Source organism: Corapipo altera, unplaced genomic scaffold (genome assembly GCF_003945725.1).
Source record: "Corapipo altera isolate COAL_440 unplaced genomic scaffold, ASM394572v1 23, whole genome shotgun sequence".
Lineage (NCBI taxonomy): Eukaryota > Metazoa > Chordata > Aves > Passeriformes > Pipridae > Corapipo > Corapipo altera.
Window position 1 is genome coordinate 23,433,244 of NW_020884878.1, and position 27,687 is coordinate 23,460,930.

At 35.7% G+C, this 27,687-nt stretch overlaps 1 protein-coding gene across 4 annotated transcripts in view; it reads left to right on the forward strand.

Annotated features, from left to right (window-relative positions):
- Window positions 1-27,687, forward strand: part of PRKD1 (protein kinase D1) — a 124,579-nt gene that overhangs the window by 77,156 nt on the left and 19,736 nt on the right. For 3 of the 4 annotated variants that reach the window (XM_027638119.1, XM_027638115.1, XM_027638117.1), the window contains exons 3-12: window positions 3,313-3,444; window positions 4,150-4,310; window positions 7,132-7,155; window positions 15,821-16,031; window positions 17,638-17,715; window positions 20,739-20,943; window positions 23,414-23,537; window positions 24,318-24,395; window positions 24,943-25,222; window positions 27,452-27,504. In XM_027638119.1, the coding sequence (XP_027493920.1) occupies window positions 3,313-3,444; window positions 4,150-4,310; window positions 7,132-7,155; window positions 15,821-16,031; window positions 17,638-17,715; window positions 20,739-20,943; window positions 23,414-23,537; window positions 24,318-24,395; window positions 24,943-25,222; window positions 27,452-27,504 (1,346 nt within the window). The remainder of the gene's footprint in view (window positions 1-3,312; window positions 3,445-4,149; window positions 4,311-7,131; window positions 7,156-15,820; window positions 16,032-17,637; window positions 17,716-20,738; window positions 20,944-23,413; window positions 23,538-24,317; window positions 24,396-24,942; window positions 25,223-27,451; window positions 27,505-27,687) is intronic. The other variant, XM_027638116.1, reaches the window with a different exon arrangement.

The window sequence follows — 27,687 nt, forward strand, 5'->3', positions numbered from 1 at the left end:
GTCAGGAGGGTTGAAATGTAGAAAAAGAATGGTATTTATCACTGCTTTGGTATCTCTTTTTGAGAATTCCTAGAACTTGCCTCAGTTACTTTTTCAACCAAGAGATTGGTGTTCCTTGTCCACTAGTTTAAGTTCAGTTCCTTGCTGACCACTTGTATGGGTGGAGCCTAAGAATATTTACCTGTGGAGTAAGTAATTTAGTAATCATTTGTTGGAATGGTGGTCTGCACACCCTTTTATTCCAGCCTCAAAATCCCATACAGATGCAGGATCTAACAATCCTTTGCTGTTCCCTGAAACCATTTTGTGCCTTTCTGTGATTTTGGGTTTCTAGAGGTTCTGAGCATAACTTTCAGGACCTTTCAGTTCAGGTGAACCCTTCAGCCTTACTGGCTCTTGCTTGCTTACTGTCATAGAAATACAGTTCAGGTCATGGTAAGTGAACAGTTTTGCCAGTCAGCTCATCCCTGCTGAGTCTTAAGTCTAATACATACTTTATGTTATAGCAGCTATGGCAGATACAGGAGGGTGAGTTCACCATGAAAACAACAGCCTAACCAGCTGCAGAGCTACTTAAATCCAGCCATAATTCAGCAGAGACAATTTACTTTTCTGTCAATAATCACAATGTTAATTCAGTAATCAAACAGGCAAAATTTAAGCTTACTTTGAAAGACAGTTTCTTTGAAAATTTGTCATCTCTGTTTTGCAATGTGTGATGTACAAGAAATTCTAAGGATATTTAAATTGAAAGTAATTTAAATGAAAAAACTAGGTATATAAAACTGCATGTGTGTTTATAATAACTGCCGCAACAACTTTAAGTTCCATACTTCAGGTGGGCTCTTTACATTTGATTTCTGCTTCCCTATAACTACATAAATGCTATTACTGCTAAGTTTGGAATTTATTTAAACTAAATATAAACTAAACAAAAGATATAATAATTTCTAAATTTTTTTGCCTTGGGACTAGAAACATTTTTTTTATTACAAGAACATGAGCCAGGATAACCCATTAATTAACTTGCAGGGAGACCAGGAGGTTCAGTTACAGCTTTAATGGAAATGATATAAATTATTTTTTCACCATTTGTGAAAGGGCGGCGGAGAGTGGGAAGAGACCAGTACAACAAAATTGCCATTGAGAAAATGACACTCAAGAACAAAATACATTCCATCCACTTAACAGCTTCAGATGAAACTGGATTCAGAGCAAAGGAAGAGAGCCAAATGAGTAGATAGATCCCTAAGGCAAAACTACTTGTGTTTTACTGCACTGTTCATACTATTTGAAAAACTACACAGTAAATCGATGTAAAACTCCTCCCCAGTCTTCCAACTTAGCAAGCATCATTTACGCAAAATAGAACTTAAATACATGCATAACTTTAGGTAGTTAGTCAATGAAATTGACATGAACTTACCTACATACTTAAATCCTTTGCCGGATTGAGATTTAGACTGTTTTTATTGTATGTATCACTTTTCTTTTACTAGTGTTTCAATTATTACTTTTATGCTTTTAGAAACAACCTTAGGGTTGGAGACTGTTATTACAGAGTGAGTATTGTCTTGACAGTGAACTTGACCACTGAAGTCTGGAAAAAAATAGAAAAATAACATATTTGAACAAGTATCCTTATGTGTTTGAAAGCCCTTGAGTCTGAAAAATATGCCTGACCTAACATTTTTAAATAAATATAAAACTATTTAATTTAGTTTCAGGATGTTCTAATATGTTTGACTGTTTTATGAAGTCCTAATTTTATGAATTAAGTAAGCTTTTTTAGTATGGCTTTTTATGAAATAAATCTGGAAGAAAATGAAATGCTGATTTTAAAAAACTGTTAGGTGATTTGGATTGTTCTAATAAAAATTTAAGAAAGGGGAGGTTTGATATTACTGGAGTCATTGGATTGTCCATATTCCATATAACTATGTTAATAGATCCCAAGACTGGTTGAGACTCGAAACATATTTTTCTGTGGACAGTTCTGGAAAAGTTTTTCCTGAGAGTAGCAGTTCTTTTCAGAGAAGGAACTGAGTGCAGGGCATAGGTCTTTATTGATACTCTAGTTTACTTAGTTAAAAACCTCTTCTTGATTGGTATGCAGATTTTTGGTTCTCTTTTCATTAGTAGACAAGGAACAAGCCAGGATATTTGGATCTTTTAGGAACTCCTTTGAACAAAACATTAAAAAAAAAAGAGGTTGTATTTTGTTGGTTCCTTCTTCCTTTTTTCTTTCTGTTGCAAATCAGGAATGTATTTCTGTTGAAAGGCAGAATATTTCTTTTAAGTTGCTACATACCTGGTTCATTCATACTGATATCTGTGAACAGTAAGCACACACTTAAATAACCTGTTTAAATGGCAGTCTGAATGAGATTGAATGTTTGCATATGTGATTAATATTTAACCACATTTAACAGATATTATTTTTCAGTAGACTATCTGATATATGTTTAACATATTCAATAAGAAAAAGAAAAAATTTCGTTTAAGTGTATTTTTAAAAGTATTGTGGTACTGGTTGTCTGTGTATTAAAAATAGTTCTTAAAACATAGTTGTTTATAGTTTCCACTAGCGCCTTTAACTAGCTCCTCTGACTTTTGCAGCTGTTACACTAGTTGCAGGCTCATGTCACTTTGAGGGGATTTGGTTTCAGGAAAGCACAACCATCTTCCAGGCTGCTCTGCAAGGTTTTTTTCTTTATTGATGATTGGGTATATCATTACATGTTTTCTTTTTAAGCTCTAATATGAATTTTTTACTTGAGTGATCAGTTCACCGATACCAACATAGAATGCTGAATCAAATAGACCAAATCATCAGCAGAAGTGGCCTATTTTGGATACATTTTCATTTACTTGTAAAAAAAACCTTACAGTATTTCTTTACTGGATGTGTTTGGTTTATTTTATGTATGTGTCTTCAGGTGTAGAGAGTCAAGCCTGTAAAAGAGTATTTTGAAAAATTTCTGACATTTAATTGAACTCTGGAAATTTTGGTAAATGTTGATATGCTATTATCCTTCTGTGTTTTTATTGGAAAAATATTCTCAGAGACGTTACTGCTGCAGGTTTGCAAATGCAGCTTTATGCTTTTTCCAGTGGTCATTGTAGTATGAAGGTATATCGTCAATCTTTTTATCTTCAAAATATAATACAGTGAACAATACCAAATTCAAGGTTCATCATCATAGTGACCAAAAAGAGTTTTGCTTTGTTCTGTGATGAAGTACTAAATAAATGAAGAATATTAGTTATGTTACTAATTCTGTTAATTTTTGAATGATCTTGCTGTTGCAGCTTCTGCTACATTTGAAGACTTTCAAATCCGGCCCCATGCTTTATTTGTTCATTCCTATCGAGCACCAGCCTTTTGTGACCATTGTGGAGAGATGCTGTGGGGGCTGGTGCGCCAGGGACTCAAATGCGAAGGTAAGATGCAGCGAGATGCAGTTTTTCAACCTCAAGAAGAGACTTGTCCATTCTGTTTCTATGTGTTGTCTCTGATGCTGCTTTTAAATTGGTTAGAGACAGTAAGACCTAAGTAATTAATTGATTAAAGAACTGATCCTTTTGACTGCTCTGAGGCCACCTAGATACGGCCCTGTAACCTGAAGTGCAAAAAAAATGGTCTATATGTATTTTTAAGAAAAGGCTGTCTCTTTTTTGCTCTACTTCCCTTATGAGTCTCAGCCTTTGTCTCGTTCTGTATCACATTAATTCAGATTATTTAACTGAAATTACTGTCAGTCCATAGGAGGTTGTAATAGTTATGTTTTCTGATTTTGCCACAAGTATTTGACTTCTGATAGACTGTATCCAATAGGATATGCCATTTCCCGTGAAAGACTTCCTTACCTCCCAAATGCTGATCAAGAAATTTCCTGCTTTTTGAGACCATAGATTTTGAAAAATCAAAGAAAAAATAGTGTCGTAGATGTAACTATTTGGAACTGATAACATTATCTCTCTAAAAATTTTTTAGAATATAGGAGCAGAGTAGAGGAAGAAAGTTTAATCAAAAATAAGGGTAGCATTTTTGAATTCTTGAATGCTTGTTTTTGAAAAAATCCAAAATTATTTGCCTTTTTTACAGTAATAAGCCATAATCAGATGGTTTTAAATTTCTCTTTTCAGGATGTGGTCTAAACTACCATAAGAGATGTGCATTTAAAATCCCTAACAACTGCAGTGGTGTACGGAAAAGACGTCTGTCAAATGTCTCCCTGACAGGACTCAGCACTGTTCGTACAGTTTCTGCAGAACCCTCACCCAGTGTGCCGGATGAAGCCCTTCTGGTATGGGATTCCCTAGCTGTAGAGGCCATGGGCGGAGCTGATAAGAAACAATGATATTTAGTGCTATAGAATCTGGTTTTGCCTGTTATAGGCTAGAGAGGAGGGTGGTATGTAGATTATAAAGTGAGAAAAGGCATCTTGACATAAAAGGGAGGTCACCAGCTTAAGGTATGTGGATTTAAGGTATGTGCCACTTCTCATACTCCAAAGTCTCCTCCTTTGTCAAGAATTAGGTTATTTTTGAGGTCTGAAACTGCTACCTGTGCTAACATGAGTAGCTATATCTTGGAAAATGTCTTCTCTGGAACTAGAAGTTGAATTTCTTCTGTATTGGACCATTATATCCCTTGGTTTATTATATAGGAGAGGTTTACCTCATTGGAACACTGTGACCCAGACAGCACAGTATCAAACTGAGTATCTGTCACAGCCAAGGCTATAGTTAATTAGTTGGAGCCTGTGTATTTAGCATATTTCTGAGTGTGAAGAAGAAAGTAGGAGAAATCTCTATTAGATCCTTAAACAGGTCTTTGTGGTTGATGTATGTGGGGTGTGTGTGTGTGTGTGTGTGTGTGTGTGTGTAGATGTATATGTAGATGTATATGTAGATGTATACATGCAGGCACATGTAAGTATATGGTATACTTATATATGCATTAATTTATTAGTTTTCTGTTATGAAATCAACTCATCTGGCAACAAAATGTTGACTGGAGTAAATGACAATGATATGTATTTTTTATCTTCGTCATGTTTGTTCTTTGTAACACTGATGGTCATAATATACTTGAATAGTTAAGATTTTAAAGAGTGTGTAAATGAATCCACTTCTAAGTGAAAGTTTTGAAAACCTTAAGGTTTAAAAGAGAGGAAAGGATTTATAAGTACACACAACAATTATCATGTTTTCCTCTCAATTAGAATAATAAACTTATTAAACTTGACATACTAAAAGGACACTATTGCAAATTATGTAGACCTGGTGTTAGATGCAGTACCATCTACGAACCATAATTATGTACTTATGCTACTGATTATCATTAGTCTAAAGCTACTTGGAAATTAAGGTTAACATTATGAATCTGTATTTTTAATTTAAAAGCTGCATAAATGAGTAAGGTGCTTAAGTTCTGCAAACTACAGCAACAAATGTTTACAGATTAATCATAGTTCTCAGCAGGTTGTTTCAGAAATTGCTTAGGCCAAGACAGAAAATTTTTATGTAGGCTGGCCTTAATTCTGATTTTTTTTTCTGAAATTTTGCTTAAAAAATTGTATGAGTGAGCATACTCCTATACGGTCTATAAGTGTTCACTGCACTGTACAGTTACAACGTAGCAAAAAATTTTCAATTTGAAAACATGTTTAATTATATGGCTGTGTTGTTTGCTGATACATTCTTATATGAAATACTTGTTTGGCAAAGCTATGTATTGCAAAATGGTTGCAAACATTAAGTTGCCAGTGAAGATATACAGTAAGTTTCATCTGTACTGCAGGCTATACTTCTCTAAGGACTTGTAATCATTGGTGTACCTCTTTTAATGATTTTGAACATCACACATGTGCACACATGTGTGCATGCACAAAGAAAATATATTTACAGTAGGTAAAGAGATGAGCATTAGCCTAGAGAAATCAAATAGGTTTCTGATTTCACTTTTATTTCATGAAATCATGGTATCATTTATCAGATTTTTAGAAATGCTCTCACAGAGGGGTTCTATATGTCTTTTGTTCTCTTTTGGTTTTTTTGCATTGAATGTATTTCAATTCCCTCCCCCCTTCCACTCTTTTTACATGTACATAAGCTTTGTCAGTTCTCCTGTATCAGATCTGTCCTTTGGACTCCATTCTTCTGCAGTAATTCTGAGATAAGTTTTATGACAGTTTGTACAGTGGTACCAATCAAAGCCTGCACTTTGGAATTTGTTTCATTTTTTACAGTCTGTGTGAATATACTGAAAAAAACATCGTCCTCGTTCGCAAAATTGTATCATTCTTTATTAATATTGATGTGTCACTTGAATCACTGCTAACAAAATACAAGCTCTGTTTAGGAGCATTGAATTCAATCAGATATCTGTCAATTCTTTAAATAGGACTAAAATAAATGTATTTTCACCCCTAATTACCATGTGGAGTCAGAGTAGTGGAGAGAGAAGAAATTCCTGAAGATCTTTGATAGATGTGATTACTAAACTCAGGAGGGTTTTTTTGGTTGTTGATGTCGTGTGCACCTAAAAGGAACCAACTTCAGGTCACAATGTTGAATTAAGCATGTAAGTCTGCCCTCTGGAAAAATGACACCTATGAAGTGAATAAGTTATATCATATCATATGAAATTGTGTCATTTGAAAAATCTTTGAGACAGGATAATGCAGAATCATGCAAAACATACTTGTACTTTAATTAGCCCTGCATAGGGAACCATCACACACAGAAACAGTTTCAGTTTGGATGTGTGTTTTCATTAGCCAATAAAGTATTTCATTGGAGCTGAAAATTGAATGGGGACTGTATTTGAGTACAACTTTAAAAATCTGAAATTTGGACAATATCTTTTTCTGATTCTTAACTTAGTAGTGTGAAACTCATCAACAGAAATGCTAAAAATGAAGTAGAACTAGGAGGATACAATGCAACCCAGAATTTTACATGTCATAGCTCAAATGCAATTCTTCTGCATTCTATTCTATAACAAAGAATGAGAGTATAATATGATCCCACATTCACGCTTGCTTCTAAAGTAACGTTGTTTTCTGTCTTTTTCTCCCCGTTATTTCTTTGTTCTTTCTTCTTTCCAACTTCCTGTCTCAGTCTCCTGTCAGCCCTGGCTATGAGGTATGTACTGAATTTACTCCCTATCATACTATCAGCAACATTCTCTTTTAGGATTATCAGTATGAATGTGGAAAAATACAGGAATTAAATCAGAATAGTAAAGTCCAGATTCCAAAGTGAGGATCATAATTCTTCTACTAAACAGTAAAATTAACAACATTAAAATATTTCAAAACAAAAGTGACTTCTTCACTTCTTAGACATGACGGAGGTCATTGGTTAGATTGAAGCCCTATTTTATACTGGTAGTAACACATGGGAAGAAAATTTGAACTTTACTTTTGAACTTGACTTGGGAATTTGCTGCAGTAATATAGAAAATAAAGATTTTATTTTTAAGCTGAACAAACCTGATCTTCAAGTGCTCACCAGTACTAAACTTCTAATACCGTACTACTATTGCGGTAGCTCTTTTTTTCAGGCTACGGTTGCATTTAAAAAACCCCAAACAGTCTGGCATTCTGTATTTCTGTGGAAATAAACATGAACAGTCTACAAATAAGTTACAGCTCTATACAAAAAGAATATCAAGTCTAAATGAGAAAACAGTGCTATTTTTTTTTTAGTGGATACTTCATGTCAAATGTTGTTCTCTTTGATTTTCAGTATGGATTTTCTAAAGCAGTTTGATTTGTCTTTAATGTTTCAAGTTTTTGAAACTAAGAAATGTTGGCATCTTTCCCTTGCAGCATGTATTTGAAGTGCAGCTGGAAAAGAACAGGCTTTGCAAATGTTTTCCATTTTGGAAATACTACGTAGTTAAACTGAGGAATACTTTGTTATGCTGAAGTGAAGTTTTTCATGGCCAAACATCTATCTCTTTGAAAGAAATATCTTTATTTCATAGAATCATAGAATGGTTTGGGTTGGAAGGGACCTTAAAGAATGTGTTGTTCCAACTCACTTACCATGATCAGGACCACCTTTCAATAGACCAGTTGCTCGAAACCCCATTGAAAACTTCCAGGGATGAGATTTTAATGTCTTCCTAAAACACATACATTGTTACTGTAGTATGCCCCAGAATTCCAGTTCCACAGGATACCCATAAACAATACAAACAGGTAGATATAAAACAGGGGTTTTGTAATATCTACGATAATTTTATTCTAAGTATGTGCTGTCTGAAAAGTCATGAATCTACCAATCTCTCTGATGGTGGATTACCCTAAATTAGCAGCAACTAAAGGCAGTAATGAAAAAAAAAGCAAAAAAGGTATTTGGAGGAAAAACAAAATTGTGTTTCTTTTGTCAAAAGAAAATATGTTAACCATCTATGTTTTTACTTCAAAATACATTTATGTAACACAATAGAATTTTATTTCTATTTTTTTTTAAATATATGTTTCCATTATTTTGGTAAGGTTTTTTCGTTCTTTTAAAAGCAATGAATGTTGATATATTAAGGTCATTTTATGGACACATCAGAAGTGATTTCTCAGAAAAAGTATAGCTGAGTTTTGCATTTAAAATAGGAATGGGGCTTAGGTAAGTGGAATGTTATGTATTATCTTTGCTTTTTGATGAAGAATCAAGAATTATAATTATTATTATTTGCTAAATAATTTAAAATGTAAATGGTTTTAGTTAAAAGGAGTGTTTACGTATCACTGACAATACAAAGCACCAGGTTTCTTGCCTCTGTAGATTGGTTATAAGAAGAGCTGGCTTGAGGCTTTTTAGCTACATATAGAAGAGTGATTCTGCAGAACTAGCACAGTAGACTCTAGGACGGAATTGTCTTGAGTTGTAGGTGGCTATTTTCTCTTTCTTCCCTTGCACCCAGCACTTAATGCATATGCCCTTTTCTCTTACCCCACTGAAATAAGGAGTTGTTTCCAGTGACTCAGAAGTACCCACTCTAAGAAGCCTTTTCTTCCCACACTCCTACAGAAGACGGTGTCTCCTTTTCCCAGTGCCGGTCCCTATAGAGCCTTGTATGCCTCCCCAGACCACTGAACTGGAAAAAAAGGGCCCTTGAGGGAACAGTTAAAGAAGTGCTGGGGTGCTGCAGCTGAGAGCATCTTCATGCCTTAAACCACTTGTAAATAGTAAAAGTCCTTTTCTGATGGCTAGAGTTCATTAGACCGAAGATCCTCAGAGGCAAAATTATATTTTCTCTTGAAGGCACTCGAGTTAACTATGAATTAATACCATTCATGGTTATGTTTTATTCTGTCATCCTCAAGTTATTCTCCCATGCTCCAGTGATGTACACTGCACAGTCCTCTCTGCCTTAAGGAGAACTTGTTTTCAGCGTATTCGTATATTTAATAAAAACCCATATGCTGTTTTGGGTAGTGCTCCTGGAATTTGCTCCAAAATCTAGGTTTCATTTAAAAATAATAGAAGGTAAAATAGAGGCTGTGAGTAAACCAATCCTAAGTAATGTTCACATAGATTTAGTGCCAGATCCACCAGGTGACTCTTGGGTCATGCACTGAACAGAATTGAGAATCAAGAACTCAGTGAATCGGACACTGAAATTTAAATATTGAAATAGGAATTTAAATTAATTCCACGGTATTTTATGCTTTTTTTTTTTAGTTTTCTTGCTTTTCTACAATTGTTTAAAATATTGAAACTTACTGAAAATCAAAACCAGATCAACAAAGCATATTTAAAATGTAGTTCCCTTTTTTCCTGAAGCCTTGCATGTCTGTGATATTCAGAGTTCAACTGAACCCTGAATTAAATGACTTCAGGATACAGAAAGTAAATTTGGAATGGCTTACTTTAGGCTTTGCTATAAAATAACAGTAGTCCTGGTACTATCTGCCATGCACTAAATGCTGTAGGACTGAATTTCTTGTGACTAATTCAAACTACATTGGCACTTTTCTGATCTAATTTGCACCAATTTTTTTGTTTCAGAGGTTCAGTACAACTAGATAAGATATAAAATATGATCAAGCCAATAATTTCAAGTTACAAGATGTATGTTTAGAAAAGCATTAAAAATTGCATCAATCATGCACCTAATATTTTTTAAATATCTAGGAAGATAGGTAGAAGAGAAAATGGTAAACCACTTAAGATGTACATATTCTGCAATTTCATATGTACTGTGTCTACTGATGTTTTTGAATACTACTTGTTAGTGATCCCATGGAGAGGTTTTATGGGTATTTCACTCTTCAGCTTAGAAGAGGAGAGGTTTTTTGTCCTCAGGTAGTTACCACTTGTTCTTAAATCGCCTATTTTGATTTTGGGAAAGACATACAATAATAATAGTTGTCAGTTTATGACCTTTCATCTAAGTCACGATGCCTTAAACTGGGGACTTGTAGATGCTCTGAGACTATAACAATAGGAATTCTTTAGGAGTGTGTAGTACATCTAAGGAAACATACACTCAGAGCTAAGTTCTTGTAATTTCTATGTGTTAGTGAAAGAGTTTGCACATACTGAAAGTACCAAAAACGGGCAAACACTGCAGCACACATTGTACTTCCCTATAGTATCTCCGAGACATCATTCATGTTTGTTCTGGGTCTTGTGAATTGGTTCGAGATCACTAAATTGGTACAAGATCACACTGTTTGTGTTTTGAGGAATAGTGGCAATCAGTGCAGCTTTTTATCTCCATTATTATCGCCTGGACATGTTCAGTGGTGCTTTCCTTTCTAATATATAATCTTGTTTTTATGGATTGGAAACATCCTACTGCCCCCAAACTTACTTTTTAGACAAGCCTCACCAAGCAGATTTGTCTAGACCTCCTCTGTCCAGCACCAGAACTTTCCAAACCAGTGTCTGTGGCTAAGCCCAAAGACCTGCTGATTTTCCCTAAATTTGCAAGGATGGTATGTGAAGGAGGATGGAGGAGTCTGGCTTCTGCTGTGGGCATTCGAATAGTGCAAGATACTTACATGAAAATAATTTATTAATTACATATATACATATATGTAATTTATATATATGTACAATATACTTAAAATTATGAAGTACATGATAGAAGATCAAACTAATCCTTACAGTTTTGAAAAAAATTGTGTCTCTAAGATGCTGGAAAAAAGCATCTTAGTGGTACGTGAGTCCTACTATGCCTGCTGGTACTAGCAAATCCTTTGTCAAGAAAGGGCTTTTGTTTTGGAAGTTCCCTGATTCTGGTGAGTCAGCATAGTCACACAGTGACTGCTGCATCCAAGTAATCTTCTCTTGCTACTTTCCAAAATAAGGCAAGTTACAGACAGAGCATTCAAACCACTGTCTGCTGGTATTGATGTCTGAGTGGAAGTGCAGCGTGCGTAATAATTTCCGTCTGTGGATAGTTTAATATTAACAGCTTCTACTGAAGGCAGTTCTTTCATGTGTTTACATATGTGAAAGTGAAATGTTTTTCAGACCATAGCTGTCTAACTGTGGTGCTTGTCAGAATAAATCATACACTTGACTTAAAGAGAAGAGTGCAAGAAGCCTCTAAAGACAACACAGTTGATTGCAGTCTAAGTGTGGTATTTCAGTATATTTAACTGAAGATTTGTTTCCTTGAATTCACTTAATTACAGTCACGTAGTTTAATTTGTCAAAGAAAGTCAACATTTGCATTGCATTAAAAACACAGAGTTCCTGTGGTTGCATAGATATCTAGCACCTCATTTACCAGTAGCTTCCTGTGAAGAAATTGTGTATGAACATATTAAGGCTTTATCCTCTGCCTTTAATGTAGGAAGGAAATGCATGTTTCAACAAGTCTGCTTCAACACTGAAAATGAAACTTCATGCAAACAGTTATTGCTGTTTGTTTTTTTAAAAAAAATATACGTCACTTTTCTCAGTCATTCAAGTAAATAAAAAACCCAAGTTGATGATAACTTGTTCCTTTGTTAAGGCAAATATTTTAAAGTTGTAGGAATACCTGTGTTCTTTCTGATTGAATATCTCAATGTAAAACGCAGGAATAATGTTGCAATAGTTTTTAGATACTGAGCCTGTAAAAGGTTAGCACTTCTTTGTGAACAGTTTTGAAAAATGATATATTTAGGAGAGTATAGGTTGTGTAACCTGTTCTCTTCTGAGTGAAGGTTACTGACTTTTATGTGTTTCTGCAAGCAGGATTGTCAAAATGGAAGTAGTTGCTTTCTGACTCTTGTAGAACATGAAGCTTTTTGGTAAAGTTTTGTCAGAATCCCTGGGACATTTTTAGTGGGACTGTCAATATCTTTTAAAATAAGTCAGGCAAACAGCAGTCTCTTTTATGTTTTAGACTAGCCCATGCAGCTGAATTACACAGTCGGTCCTTGTCTTTGTTCCCAAGAGGCCAACTCTGTGTCCAAGCAGTCAGCTTTTATTGCTTCTCACTAGTCCGTTCAGCATCTTCATTAAGTTTCTTTGATTTCTGTGCCTGGGAGGAACAGATGTGATACTAGAAGACAGTCAGACTCACCCAGGTAATAAGAACAGCTAAATCCATTTGAGGGGAATTGGTATTTATTTCAGTTTCTTAATTGTGTTTTGCAATGAATTTGGACAAGGTAGAAAAGGTCTGCTCAGCTATTTTTACCCTTGGGAGACTGTCTTCTTCCTGCCATGACAGGGTTCTGTACAATGATTTTATGCTTGTGGCTAATGTGGTGAAATCGTTGTGTCCTCTAATAGCTTTCAACAAAGCTCACAGAACTCACATGGGTAGCTTCAGTATATTCCAAAAATTCAAAGAGATTGAACAAGAAGGAGGGGCAAGGCATCAGCTAAATAAGAGTCATGAGGAATGCCCTGTGTGTGGAAAAAGCTCGGCACCTCTTCCTTCTTGAAATTAAAAAAACAAAACTTTTTTTTTTTTCAAAATAAATGTTAGCAAAGTGGATTCTGTTAGATATTCTCATAGTTTAAGGCATAATTTAATTGAAGTATCTGGATGTGATCAGTGTCCTTGGCTTGACTGGACAGTTAAGTATCTGCACATGTTTCTTGCTGTTTGTTGTCACTTGGAAAATCATACTCTGAGCTGCTAAAGTATAGATTACCTTGCTGGGATGATTGTTCTAAAGGACTGTTTAGTATTTGGAGCCATGCAGGCTGTTAGTTTCCATGGTGTAATCTGGTTAAGCAATCATTTCCTGGGAACTTTCCAGACTTGCTGAGTCAGTAGTCTGGCTGACTACCAGGAAAAACTCATCTTTCTAACAAACCAGGCACACCAGCTGAAGCGGAAGGTGCTTTTTGGAAGAGATTCTTGCCTTTGCAGTGAAAATAAGATAGTTCCTGATTTTCTTTGCTTTCAGGGACTTTAAATTGTGGCATCTGTCTGATGCTGGGAGTGATGGAAGTTAGAATTGAGGGATATTGACAGGAGTTTTGGAGGATATTGAGAGGAGAAGCTCATCTGACGAGGGAAGGAGGTACGCCTCCTAATCAACCAGTAGTCAGAGGGATGTGGAAGATGCTCAAACTGCTGCCACCATGAGTTCTCTGTCACCAACCTTCCTTTCCCTGCTACCTCTGAGCAGGAGCAGAGGGGCACATTGTCTCCAGCTGGAAGGGGTAGGGAGTGGAGTCAGTTTTATCAGGCCTGGGCATGCAGGAGTGAGACCAGATCCATGAATGCTGTTTCTTCTAGCATGGAAGAAGATGAAATTTAGCTTTACCTCTTGGCCTGAAGGCACTGTAAATTAAGAATTGCTGGTGTGTTACATGGTGTGCTATGCTGCTGGCATGTGGCAGCCCAGCACTTGCAGAATGCCAAAGAAAAACTGAAATACTTTTTTCTGTAAATTTGACTGAAAATAGAAAAAGCCGACAGATACTGCCTATAAAGAATTTATTGGAATGAGTTTAGGCCTACCAGTGAAGGTGGTGAAATTGTTGTGTTTATTTGTTATTGAGCTTGTTATTGTTAACATAAATATTAGCAGCAGTATGAATATTAAAGTTGTGTTAAAACATTAAAGTGGGAACCAGTCTTAAAGACTGACATCCTACAGTAGGTCTTCTAGTGTTTTATCTTTTGTTTATTATCCATTACTGCTTGAGCTCTAAAGAACAGTTATAAATTACTAGCCAAAACTTAGTTAATTGCCTGTTCTCCAGCATGACTCAGCAGTCATGTGAAATGAGACTTGAAGTAAATATTTCAGAAATTAAAACTGTGCATTGACCAATATAAATTAAAAAAAATTATTAACAGGACAAAAGCTTTATCAATGGTAATATTAGGCAAACTTTATTGCTACCTAAAAAATATTGAATAAATCTAATCTTAAATTGAGACTAGTTTGTTGTTTATGTTTTTTTATATGCATAAGTGCTTCAGAGTGAAGATCTGAACTTCAGGAAGTAAACACATAATATCAGAGTATGTACTCATACTTTTTCCACTATTATTTGTGATAAAGAAAAGGCAGATGCCTTCTTATTGTTGTTTCAATCTAGTTTCTTTTTGGTGACCGTATGTACCTGGCTCATATAATGTATTTTACATATATTTCCTTTATTTGAAAGGATTGCATTTTTACAATGCATCTATATGCTTCTTTGGAGAGACAGTTCTACAGTATAAGCAAAAGAAATCTATCTGAACTTTTAAGGAAGATTTTTTTTTTCCCTGCGGCACATACACTATGAAGGCAAGGGCTGGAACTCCTTAGATTCTTCTGTCATCAAAATGACTTATAAATTCCTCTTTACTCCGAGATTCTCAGAAGCATACAAAAATGTATTTCTATATTTGGTTGACCAGGGAATAGTAACCAATCAACCTTCTCAGTTGTAACATTATTTGTTTGAAACTAAACAGTTTTTCGTGTTAGGTCTATCTTAAGTTTCAGCTACTATTGTTTTTGAACAGTGCAGGCTCATCGTGAATGACTTGTTTTCTAGCCTTCAGTTATCAGATTATTTGCAAATCATGGTCAGAAGATGTCGAGTTTTAAATGATCGAGCTGCATCTTGTCACTTTTTTCCTCCTTTTCATGTTAATTGTTGGTGTAGTTTGGTTGTTTCTCAAGGGCAAGTATTAGGAGAAAGCAGTTTTCTGGATGAGTTGTTTTCTGGGGTAATTACCATTTGTACATCTAAATGAACTTAGTAGAGAAAATAAGGTAACTCTTTTCTTCCAGGAATACTTCTTTGGATTCCATACCTTACTGAGTGTCTTACTTCATACATATTTATATATATATGCATTTAAATACCTATTGTGATCAATTGTGCATTATCTAAATGTGGCAAGGTTAGTGATAGCAAATATTATAAATAAAGGAGATAGAAAATATTAATATTTTTTTTATAAAAAACCTGCATACACATAGAATAAGGTAATAATTTTCTTAATGTTTATACAAAAAATACAGCCTTTCAAAGTTGCATTTGATGTAAACCAGAAAATAACAGAGGTAAAAATGGCTTGTGTTTTTATCAGAATACAAAATGCTTTTCTGAGAAATTTTTGTTTCATTTTGATTAAAAAACATTTATTCTTTGAATAAAAACCTGTTTCAGTCACAGTGTGAAAGGAATGATAGTAGTGTTGGCAAAGCTGTTGTTCAGTACCATTCAAATTTTTCAGAAGGAGTCTGAGAGGAGTGTGATGCATGTTGTATTAGTGTGTAAAGGCACTTACATGACTTCTTACGACATAAGACTTAGCGTTCCTGAAGTGACTGACTATATGAATATGATATTCTTTTAAAAATGAATACAATTATTTTTATGTATTTCACAGCAAAAGACACCATCAGAATCATTCACTGGGCGAGAGAAGAGGTCAAATTCACAGTCTTACATTGGACGACCAATTCAGCTAGACAAGATTTTACTGTCTAAGGTTAAAGTACCTCACACTTTTGTCATCCACTCTTACACACGTCCAACAGTTTGCCAGTACTGCAAGAAGCTTCTCAAAGGGCTTTTTAGACAGGGTTTGCAGTGCAAAGGTAAGTAAATATCCTTTAGGAACATAAAAGCTAATCATAATGAAATTACTAAATTAGTGTTTGAGTAGTTACTATGTAGGCTTATTCATGATTTCCTCACTAAACTATCTAGGTGTAGGCACATGTACAATTACATTGGATTAAGCTGGAGTCAAAATTACAGTTGTTGGTATTCTGCAGGAGCTGGCTGCATGGCTGTTCGTTCTTACCATTTGGTGTATCTGCAGTAGCTTACATTTTTCATTCAGGTGTAGATTATCTTGTATTTGGCTCTAGGTGAGCCTGTGCTAACAGCTTAGTAGTTAACACAAAGGACTGTGTTTTTATCTTCATTGTTTTCAATCTAAAAAGTCTTATGTGTGAATTGAAGCATATGCTAGAGTCCCAGCAGTCCAGGGTTTTGGGGAAGTTGTAATGGAAATAAAATAAGATTGACTATATGAGAATTTAAACTCACGTTTTTTTCAGTGTGACTAATGTGCTCTGAAGTCTCCATGCTGTTGTACCTTTGGATTGTAGCCTAGATTGCTGGCTCACCTTAGCCAGCTAGAGTGCCTGTAAATACAAAGTGTTGTTCATGCTATGGTGTTAGATAATGTTGGCTATTAGATCCTTAAAATCACCTTTCTTTTAATAAAATAATAATTATCATAAAATTAATCAGTATACTTAGTGTTGCTTCTTTGAACCCTGCAGAAATTCAAAGCTGCTTTCATTTAATTTAAGGTGTGATTCTGATTCAATTTAACTAAAGCAAAATCTCTGTAAGGGCATCACCTGTTTCAGTTAATTTTGAATCCTGGTGACCTAAGCAAATATTAACTTGATTTAAAAAAAAAAAAATTCCCTGTAGTTTGGCACTACTGTACCTCGGTTGTTTTTTGGATCAGTCTTAAATAATTACAAGTATATAGACAACCTATTTTTTCCTTCCTGAGTCTTTTCCAGGTGTGTTAGTAAGTTACAGCTCTTAGTTTAGGTTAAATTTGTTCATAAGCCAAAAGAAAACAGTTAACACGACATCTAATGAAGTGCTACTTACACATATGGAAGAAGTAGAGTGAAGTAAAAATATCTGGAAAACAGGGAGGGGATTGAAGGAACCCTCAGTTGCAAGCTGTCTAGAAGTTGCTTTGAGATGTAAAGAACAAATATTTTCTCACTTAAAATTGTTGACTGGGGTTCTCCTGTTTCAATTTTCAGTCACCAGTGTTTGATATGTAGTCAGTCTCATAAGCTGCAGCAGATACACCACTGCCCAATCTGCTTCTTTCACTGGGAAAGCAGCTCTGGCTTTGTAGCCAAGCACTTGGGTCTCCCCATCACTCCCCTAGATGTGTTGAGCACATGCTTTGGCTGCAGTAGTGCCTCCACCCAGCTATCCTTGGAAATGCTTTTTTTTCCCCCGAGGGAAACATGCTTCTAGAATCTTCATCCTGTCCATTCCACTGACAGACAGTGTGCAGCCAGGCTACTGCACTCTCTCTGGAGATGTAACTTGTATTAATGATATTATAGGGCTTGCCATCTCCAGGCTGGATAGCAGGAAAAAATATAATTGTGTCACAGAAAAATAATCTTACTGTGTCCGTTGTTTACTTAACAGACTGTAGGTTCAACTGTCACAAGCGCTGTGCTCCTAAAGTGCCAAATAACTGCCTGGGGGAAGTTGCCATTAATGGGGGTAAGTTGTCTTAACAGTTGTTCCTGTCATTGTTTAAACCATCAGCTAAATAAAAGAGAAATGTAAAACTGTGACCTGCCACAGAGGTGATGTCAGCAGCAAAAATCTGGGTTGAATGCAGATAGCCTGTTCAATGCAGAATGCCAGAGGAAAGCCAAAAGCCACACATGTGAGAAGTTGGCATTTACCTTTCAGATAGAAGCACAAAATTGCCTTTTTATCTAAGGAGGGGGAAAAAAAGTGGTTAAGGATAATCTTCCTGAGAAGGAAAAGCATACCTAGAAGAACTGGGAATGCCCTCTGGGAAAAAATTCCACCTCTCACTGTTGGCATAAAACTAATCATATCTGTTGCCAGAAATAAAGGCTTGACTATCTGCTGATTTTCCCTTGCATGTGCTGTTGGTTTGGTGTTAAGTATAGGGGTGTATGGGTAGGCTCGACAGACGGTACTGGAGAAAAAAAAGGGTGGTTGTAGATGAGTTGTTGATTGCCTTGAAAATGTCACTTTTCTGTGTGATAAGGGAAGGAGAAGTGTGGTGAAGTGTTCAGTTTCTAACGCATATTACTGTGTTAAGTTGTCAGCCTAAACTGCTTCTGAGATTAATAAGGTATTACCTTATGAGGCAAGTGATCTACTTTATTGAAGACATACGAAGAACTTCCGAAATTAGGAATGTTAATTAATATTTTTCATAGTATTTTTCATAGTAGTGCGACTGTATCACTACAAAGCTTTTATGTTTACTGGCAACATTGCTACAGATACTGAGTATCCCACTTGAAATGTGATAAGGTGCATGATTTTCTGGAAAGTTGATGTACTCCTACTGCATGTCCTCTCTGATGCACCTCACACTGGACTCTTGGAGTCACTATTATTTTTTATTTTTTTAAATCTTCCACCATTATACCTCATTTAAACATTAACCATCCCACAACACAACTGTTTCTTCAGGAGTGCAAGTAATGAGGCTTATGGAAGTTTGTGGCTTGATTTTCAAATCCAAGAACTAAATATGCTAAAATAAATATGTTAATTCCACTGATAACAGTGTAGAGTTTCCCTGAGATTTGCAGTCAAAGAAAGTAACAGTCTGCTTATAAATGATAATTTTCTCCTGCATAAATGCGATTTTAGAGAGGAATGGTTGATCTAAAGTGCTATGAGAAGACAGAAAGGAAGGTAAACTTTATTTCTGCACAGCTGGACTAAATGAACAAAATTTCCATTTGTTTCTGAATTACTCCTCCAAGTTCCCTCTTTCCACCTGAGGCAGCTGTATTTCATGCCTCCAACACACCCTGTCTGCCCTCTTCCCACCTTTGCTTCACAAACAACACACTCCTTTTGTTTGGACTTAACCTCCTACACATGAACCTGATGCTGGGCTGATGAGAAGTGATAGTTTGAGGAAAGCTTGTGCACTGTCACTTGGGGTGAGAACACATACTCTAGGCTTACTCCAAGTATACTTCTTGAAGCTCTCATTTATAGAATTTGACTTTTATACCCATAGTATGTATCTGCAGGACTGTGTGTCCTAAATGACTGATACAGGGTTCTGGGGATTATCAAAGGCAGTTTCATCCTGTATCACATTTCTATTTTCACAGTAATTTGGTCCACATTATTTTCAAACTTAAAAAATAAAAACAGTATCTGTCACTGTCCATCTGCTGTGTGATAAATCTTCCCCAAAATAGTAAGTGAAGGAAGAACTGAAGCAATAAAATTCCAAGTATGGTACCATTAGTAAACACATTATATACTAAATATAGGGAGTTATTTAACTCATTGTATGTTTATTAAAAATAGAGATTTTAGAAGTGTTGTAGGAATAGCAAAGAGAGAACCTTGCACTGAATGACTGAATGACTGGTTCTGCTAGTGATGAAATATGTGTCTCTTAATCACACATCAGTAATTTATATCCGAATATCTTAAGACTACTGTATGTGGAAACAAACCTTCCAGCTGTGCACTTCCAATTTCAGTGAAATGCCATCAGTTCCAAAGATTTTACTGTCAACTAATTCAATGCGCTTTTTACTTATGGGACACTGCCTACATTGACTGTCAAGAACCTTCCTCTGCTCAGTTAGGCAAAAGTTTCTAGGGGAGACTATTTGATGTGTTCCATGTGATTTTAACCTTACTTCAAATTTCTGAAACACCGCAACGTCCCAGAAAAACTAATACTGTCTTTACTCTCTGACTGGACTGATGATTTTGGCTTGTTAGATCACAGCCTGTGGAGGAACAGGTGGAGTTTCAACAAAATGGCTTTTTTATTTTGAGGTTTTTTGGGGGGTGACGTTTGTTTGGTTCTTTGTAATATAAATCCTTCGGTAAATATTTTTTTTTTCTGTTCCTTTTTGTATTCCAGATACAAGGCAGCAATGCTTTGATTTTGATGCTTATTTAATATTTCTTTTCTAAAGGCAGGGAGTGTTATTTGAGTAATATTGATTACTGAGCCATTTTGTGTAGGCTTCACAGAAAACCCTGGTGCAAAGGAACATATAGTTCACATAAGCAGTTGTCTTGGGAGTTATTTCAGTAGTTCACTGTCATATCATCATATTACAAAATTTTTAGTTTTGAAATACTTCTAGCATCATTTTGCAGCTGGAGCCTGTCAATAACCATCAAGCCAGTATACAACATTTAAGCTGCATAGAAAATCTACCAGAAGATCTCAGAAATAAAGCTCATGAATATAGAATCTTCGATAGAAGTCCATGGATAAGAAATTCTGCTTTGACTTTAGCATTTTTTTATTAAAAAGTTGTATTTCTGAAAAAATTTTGCTTTGATGCTTTTTCAATTTTCTGTAGTGATTTTCTGAATGACTGGTTAAGTGCCACATTTCATCAGTACACAGAGTGCTGAGTAGAGATAGATGCAGGCAATAGAGTTCCAAAGAGAACCTGAGTTTTTCGGAAGCTTAAAATACACCAGGACATTGTGATCAGAGTATTGTATGTTTTCAGATAATAACTTGAGAAATTATATTGCAGATCTTCTTAGTCCTGGGGCTGAGTCTGATGTGGTCATGGAAGAAGGGAGTGATGACAATGACAGTGAAAGAAACAGTGGGTTTATAGATGACATGGAAGAATCTATGGCTCACGATTCAGAGATGTCCATGATAGGATGCCATAGTGACAACGGGGAAATGCAAGATGCTGATCTGGATCACGATGAATCTAACAGGATGATCAGGTGAGCTGGGGAGTGAGTGTACCTTCCATGTTCTTTTGTGTTTATTTGTAAGTATTATGTCTAGGGATCAGGTGGGAATCTACATGGGCTTGGAGAGTACTGGTGATATGTGGTGGTTCTGAAATTTCAGTGAGATTACTTTGCTGATTACATGCATTAGTAATTTAAGAGAAGCTTGGAAATTATTGTCATAGAGAAGTAGCACTTGAAAACTGATGGACAAATAGTTGTTACAGTTCTGCTCTCATATGAAAATGATGTGAAAGTATTTGTGCATGAATGATAGCAAATTATTTATTCATTTATTTTTTACTTATTTATTTTCCAAAGCATCTTTCCCCTGACTAATAGCACAGTACCTGGTCATTTAAATAAACAAAAAAAAAAATTATGTAAGTGGCTGTGGTATATCAAATCTAGATTAATTGTTTGTTTGGGTTTTTAGATGCCTTTAGAAAAAAGGAAAGTTTGACAAACTTGAAGTAGTAATTTGAAGCAAATTGCAGAATAGATTAGTGCTTTGAAATGATTTCTCAGGAGGGAAAATAGGAACTGAGTTGTGCAACATTCCTCAGAAATGTCTGAATAGAAGAAAGCATTATTCAGTTACTGGAACTGTGTGAATAGTAGGGAAAAAGTTGGGATTATTCATTGTCAGGGAATTTCATCTGTAATTTTCTTGATGCAAGGGATCTATACCTTTAAGAATTAAAGAATATTTTTCTTTCACAGATCCATTTGACCTAAAATTTCCTCTTTTAGTTTGCTTACTGGGAGTCTCTTTCAGTAACATGTTCTCCTTAATTCTCTGTTACTATCATACACCTGTTGCACTAATAGAAAGCAATCCATTTCAACAATATGCAGTTTTACTTCCTACAGCGGTGAACTACTGTCATATTTATCTGCATAGGCATGATTTGTACACATCTTGTAGTATTGGAATGTAAGGCTGTGCGTATATCCCAAAACCAATGTCATAGTACATTTTAAACATCCGAGTTGTATTAAATGGACAGCATTGCAGGTTTTCAAAATAAAAATACCCAGTTATACTAATAAAAATTCATAATTAAGGAACATGTTTTACTATTTGAGGGACATTCCTGTATTTCCAGTAATACCTTCCCTCGGTTATTTCTAAGGGTAGTTTCCATATGCATGGATATTTTTAAGTGATCTATAAAAGACAAATAAAAAGTTAACCTTTTGTCAGTACAGACAAGAATAGTTAAATAGGAACTGCAGATAGTTTGATCATTTTTAGGCAAAAAAGAGATGTTAACTGTATGTTACAGACTAAATGACGCTGTAAGACAGCACACCTTTTGCATTTTGATGGGAAACTACCAATTCATAAAACATTTCTTATTTCCAGGATGCATTACAGTGAAGCAGGGCCATCTGCAGACATCCACAGTCACAACAACTGTGGAAACTTAACATGTTATTCTTTTCCTGAGCAGTTTCAACCTTTTTTTGTTGGAGTTGTTGCACTGATAGCTTTGCTAGCAGGGCAGAATACATGAGCTCTTTGTGTGCTGTGTATTCACATACAACGCATCATCACTGTTTAAAGTTTTGCCAGAAATAACTAATCATTCATGTTTAGGATTGAAGTAGATTGAGTCCATATTCCACTACACTGAACCTGCTTTAGGAATTGTTAACTCTAACAGCAAGGAAGATGGGCTTTGTTGCATCTGGTTACTACCAGTTTTTGTCTGACAGTGCTGTCAGGCATAGTGTCACGTTCTCCTGCTTCTCCAACTTACTGTGTGTCAGCTGATTGGGGAAAGTTGCACTGTGCATACCACGCAGGGCAAGGCAGAAGGGTTTCACTTTAAGTCTTTATGGGTAAAATGTGTTAGCTTAAACCTCTTTCTCTGAGAGGTTCCAGCAGATTCTCTGCTGTGCCCAGCCAGGGCATGTGCAGCTGGGCAGCTGACATGTTTTCTACTCTGTAAATTGCCATCACTCCATTGTGTGTTTGAACCCAAGGAAGATCACAGGACAGTAATCTGATGAACAGTGTTTACTTAGGTTATGAGAGATTCAAGATCAAGTACTGATCTGAATCATACATAGCACAAGCTATAGCTTGAGCTATGGCTCCCATAGCATAGCTGAGACTCTAGTCATGTGCCCATTTTCTGAGCTCATCCTGAGGAATATTTTTGGAAGAGTGTGTGTAAGCCTTCATAAGGTCTCTGACATTCTCATGATGTGGCATTGCAATCTTTTTTCTTCATAATCTTTCATTTTCAGAATACTTGGAATGGCAAAGCAAAATAGTGTGCAGTCCTGGTCTGCTAGCAATTATAAAAATAAATGTGGATATTGTGTGTGTGTGTGTGTGTATGTATATATATATATATATATATATATATATATTCTGTTTTAAAGGAGTTTTTTTCATTTTGTCCAAAGTCGTCTTCTTTTTAAAAGCCTTTAATGATTTATTCTTAAGCCCTTCGACCAGCAACAACATTCCATTAATGAGAATCGTACAGTCTGTGAAGCACACAAAAAGGAGAAGTAGCACAGTAATGAAGGAGGGTTGGATGGTTCACTATACAAGCAAGGACACACTGGTAAGAAATGTTAAGACCTGTCTTACTGTACATACTATATGACAGCACAGAATCAAATTCTAACAATACTTTGTTAATTTGCAGTCACTCATGTGAGGCATTTTTTGCACTTTCATGATTCCTAAGGTCCCAGCTGTTGTCATAACTAAGGACTGGCACTATTTATAAGAAGAGGAGACAGTTAAAACATACAAAAAACATTTGAATATGTCTGTTGCATTATAGGAAGCCAAATGTAAAGACATTCTGAAGGAAGTAAAACATAATGTTAACACATTAGGAGTTCTGTAAAGTAGCTTTTACCTTTCAGCTACAATCTCCCAGATACCTTACTGCTGGTTGACTTGAGATTTTGTAAAGTAGATTTAGCATAGAAAAAAGTTATTTTCTTTCCAACTTGCTAAAACAGGAATAAAACCTTTAGTATGTGACCTTCGAAAAGCAAACTGGGCTGTTATAAGTGATACAAAAAGAAATTTTAATTATTTTAGGAGCATACTGGTAACAAATTGTGCTGAGTGTAATGCAGACATTTTAGATTTTTAAAACTTGTACAGTTTTAACAGAGCTATTACTGAAAAGAACATGGCCCTATAAATCTTAAATTCAGTTATAAATTCTTCATTAAAATCTTGTAATAGCAAATGAATCTTTATTGTTCACAATACACCTCTTCAGACTAAAGTGAAACAGTTTGGCAGTGGTGTTTTTGAGAAATGAACATTTTAATAATTTACTTGGAAAGTGCTAGAACTATTTTTTGCTTGTTTTTCATTGCAGAGGAAGCGACACTACTGGAGGCTGGACAGCAAATGCATTACACTTTTTCAAAATGATACTGGAAGCAAATATTATAAAGTAAGGAATATTTTTCAATCTCTTTTTATACCAGAGGAATATAAGGACTGAATTGCTAAATTGATACTTACTAAAAGTAAACTATAGTATAACTTCTATCTATGGGGTTTCTTTTATTATTTAATCTGCATATATGTGTTTTGCTTTTCACAAGCAAGTCTCTGATCAGAAAGATGTCAGCTATCTGTAAAATACATGTGGAAATGGAAAGTTTTTATACAGGAAATCAACAGGGTTTTATTTTCTAATGGAGTTCTATTGATATCTGCATGATCTTGCTTTTTTTCTGAAGGAACCTCACTACTCTCTTTGATACATTCAGTTAAATAATTGAAGTTCTACTTGGTCTTGGAAAGAAACCTTTAGTATTGTACCATCAGCAGTCCTCTGTGTCACAGTTTCGGGTTACAAGAGCCTTTTTGTTTCTGGAAGAAGCATGTGGTACAAAGTAATGGCTAATGTCATCAATTACTTAAATAAAGTTCATGCTTTAGTTTTATATGTTGATAATCTATACATGGGAAGTAAAATATTTTCTTCATTTTAGGAAATCCCACTGTCTGAAATTTTGTCTCTGGAACCTGCAAAAACTTTCACTTTGCTGCCTCAAGGGGCCAACCCTCATTGTTTTGAAATAAGCACAGCAAATATAGTCTATTATGTTGGAGAAAACATAGAAAACCTCTCAAGTGTTCCACTGAATAACAGTGTTATCAGCAGTGGTATTGGCATTGACGTGGCACGAATGTGGGAGATGGCAATACAGCATGCCCTGATGCCTGTCATCCCTAAAGGGGCATCAACTGGGTCAGGACCCAGCCTGCACAGTAAGTTTATTCATTTCCTCCATTTCAGATAAGTAAAGTTACATCACAAATGACATTGCTCAGTCTTCTGCACACATTGAAAGGAGGTATTGCACAGTTGGTAAAGGCTATCCTGTCATGGCTTATTACTTGTCTACATATTTTTTTAAACACCACAGTTTCTGATCCATGTGTTTTTGGTTTATAGTAGGACATCTGTATTAATACAAGTTGCAGATTTGTTAGTGAGCAAATAGTTATGATATTAGTAAGGCATCTCATCCAAATTTGTATTGCTAATATGAGAAACAGCCTCCTTGTGCAGAGGGATTAAGTTTTCTGAGCTCCAGTTTGAAATTGCTAGATTTTCTCCCCGACTGTAATTTTTATTTCTAACTATCTGCAGAAGCAGCTCTTCAGCCTTTAGGTCACTGCAGCATAGATGAGATGGTCCCTTTCATCACATTTGGCGGTACAACTGCCTGAAATATTGTCCCATGCTGAGATGAAAAGAGCTCTAGCGTGAAGAAAGCTATTTCTAAGCACAAGGCATGTGTGATATCCAGGAACAAAAGGACTGAGTATACCATTGCCTCCAATTTACATACCTTTGTGTAATTCTGTAGCAAAGTTGACAGTTTATGTAAACCAAACATGAAACTTGTTTAAATCTAGCTTGAGTACTGATAATAAAGTAGCACAGAGCAAATAATTCCTCACTACTAGGCATGTGCTGCTGTGGCTGCTCTGTTACTTCTACTCAGCCTAGTCAGTGTAAAGTGAATTTGGATATGTCTACACAATTTGGACTAGACCTTTTGTTGCAACATACACCCGCTTTAGCACTTGACATCTGGATGCTATTAGTGCAGCATAAAATGCTAATGAGACCACAAGCCCTTCAGAAACCAAGTAATACGACAGCCTGTGGCTTTGCATCTCCAGGCACAAGAGCTCACATATCAGACAAGATCAGCAAATGTCCTTTGCTTTCTCTACTGGGATCTTGCATAAAATAGTGTCAAATTCTGTATGTCATTTCCATCAGACTAGTTGCCTAGTGGCCTGGTTTGAGCACAGCATAGCTAAACAGATCACCTGAAATGCTGGGCTGGGCATGACAGCTGTCTTCTCTTCCTCTTGGGAAGTTTGAAAAATGTTTTTGCAAGTAAGTAGTTATTTTTGGGTTATATGTGCGAAAATTAAGGTTGTCTGAGACCTTTAGAACAATTTCCTGTGGAGAGTGAGAATGATAACAACCTTCTGTCTTTTGCTCAAAGTAAGACTTGTCTATGTCTTTGTCCATGCTGTTTTTCATGTAAACACAGCAGTACATACATTTGAAAACAAATTGTCAATGATAAAAAACCTTTAGGTAACTGAAACATTCCGTTCCAAAAACAGTCTTCCTAAGGAAAGCCACATGAAGCAGAAGTTACTCATGTTACTTACTGCAACGGGATTAGTGCTGATGGGTAGTAGCAAGTGCCTTCAGTGTGTAAAAAAGGATTTATAGTAGGGGACACCGTTTTTGATAAGGCTGACATTTTTACTAAGAAAATGAAAGTCCACATGAACAGAATTCTAGGTAGAAATAGTAGACAGAAGTGGTAATGCTCCAAAGAACCATTCTTTCCTCCCCAAAGTGTTGTCTTTGTGTAGTACAGTTAGCAGTAGGCATATTCTCAACTTTTACTGAACCCCTCAGAAGGTTTGCAGTTCAAAATGCTTATGACAACATCCTAAACTCTGAATTGTTTGAAATGTGTATTATTTGTAACAGTATGCAGTCTAATTTGAATGTGTATTTGCCTTCATCAGAATAGCATCAAATACATTGTAGATGACTGTAAATAAAAATTATAATTAAGTTACCTAAATAAAACCAGTTTACTCTAGTTGCAGTTGTTACTTGACTGAGTTACAAAGCCTCAAAATAAAATGGAAAAAAGCAATAATGAGCTTATAAATGGGAATGATGAGAATCCAGTATTAAAATATTAATAATGAAATGTATAATTCTGTTTTTTCCATACACCGCAAAACTGTTGTTCAAGTCATGTTTGTGGGCTGGTGTAATTTTATTTAGCTGGTAGATGTAATTTAGCTGGTAGATGAACAAGCTGACCTAATTGGTACAATTTCTAGACCTGTCAGTAGATATTGATGTAATGTGAATGTCATTTTCTATTACTACTTGTTCGAACTAAAAGCACAGCAATCTAAAGTATATTTTGCTTTCTTCCCCAGGGGATATATCCATCAGTATTTCTGTGTCAAACTGCCAAGTTCAAGAAAATGTGGTGAGTGTTCTCTAGATGCTAGTGCTAGACATGCTATGATTAAGCTGGCAAAGTCATTGATCTGTTTTGCAAAGAGGAATGTTAGAGGAGTTCCTATCAGCCATTTCTCAGTTATTTTGTAGAAATTTAACAATTAGCTTTGCTAACTTTTGACAAAAATCATCTTCATGACACCTTTTCTTG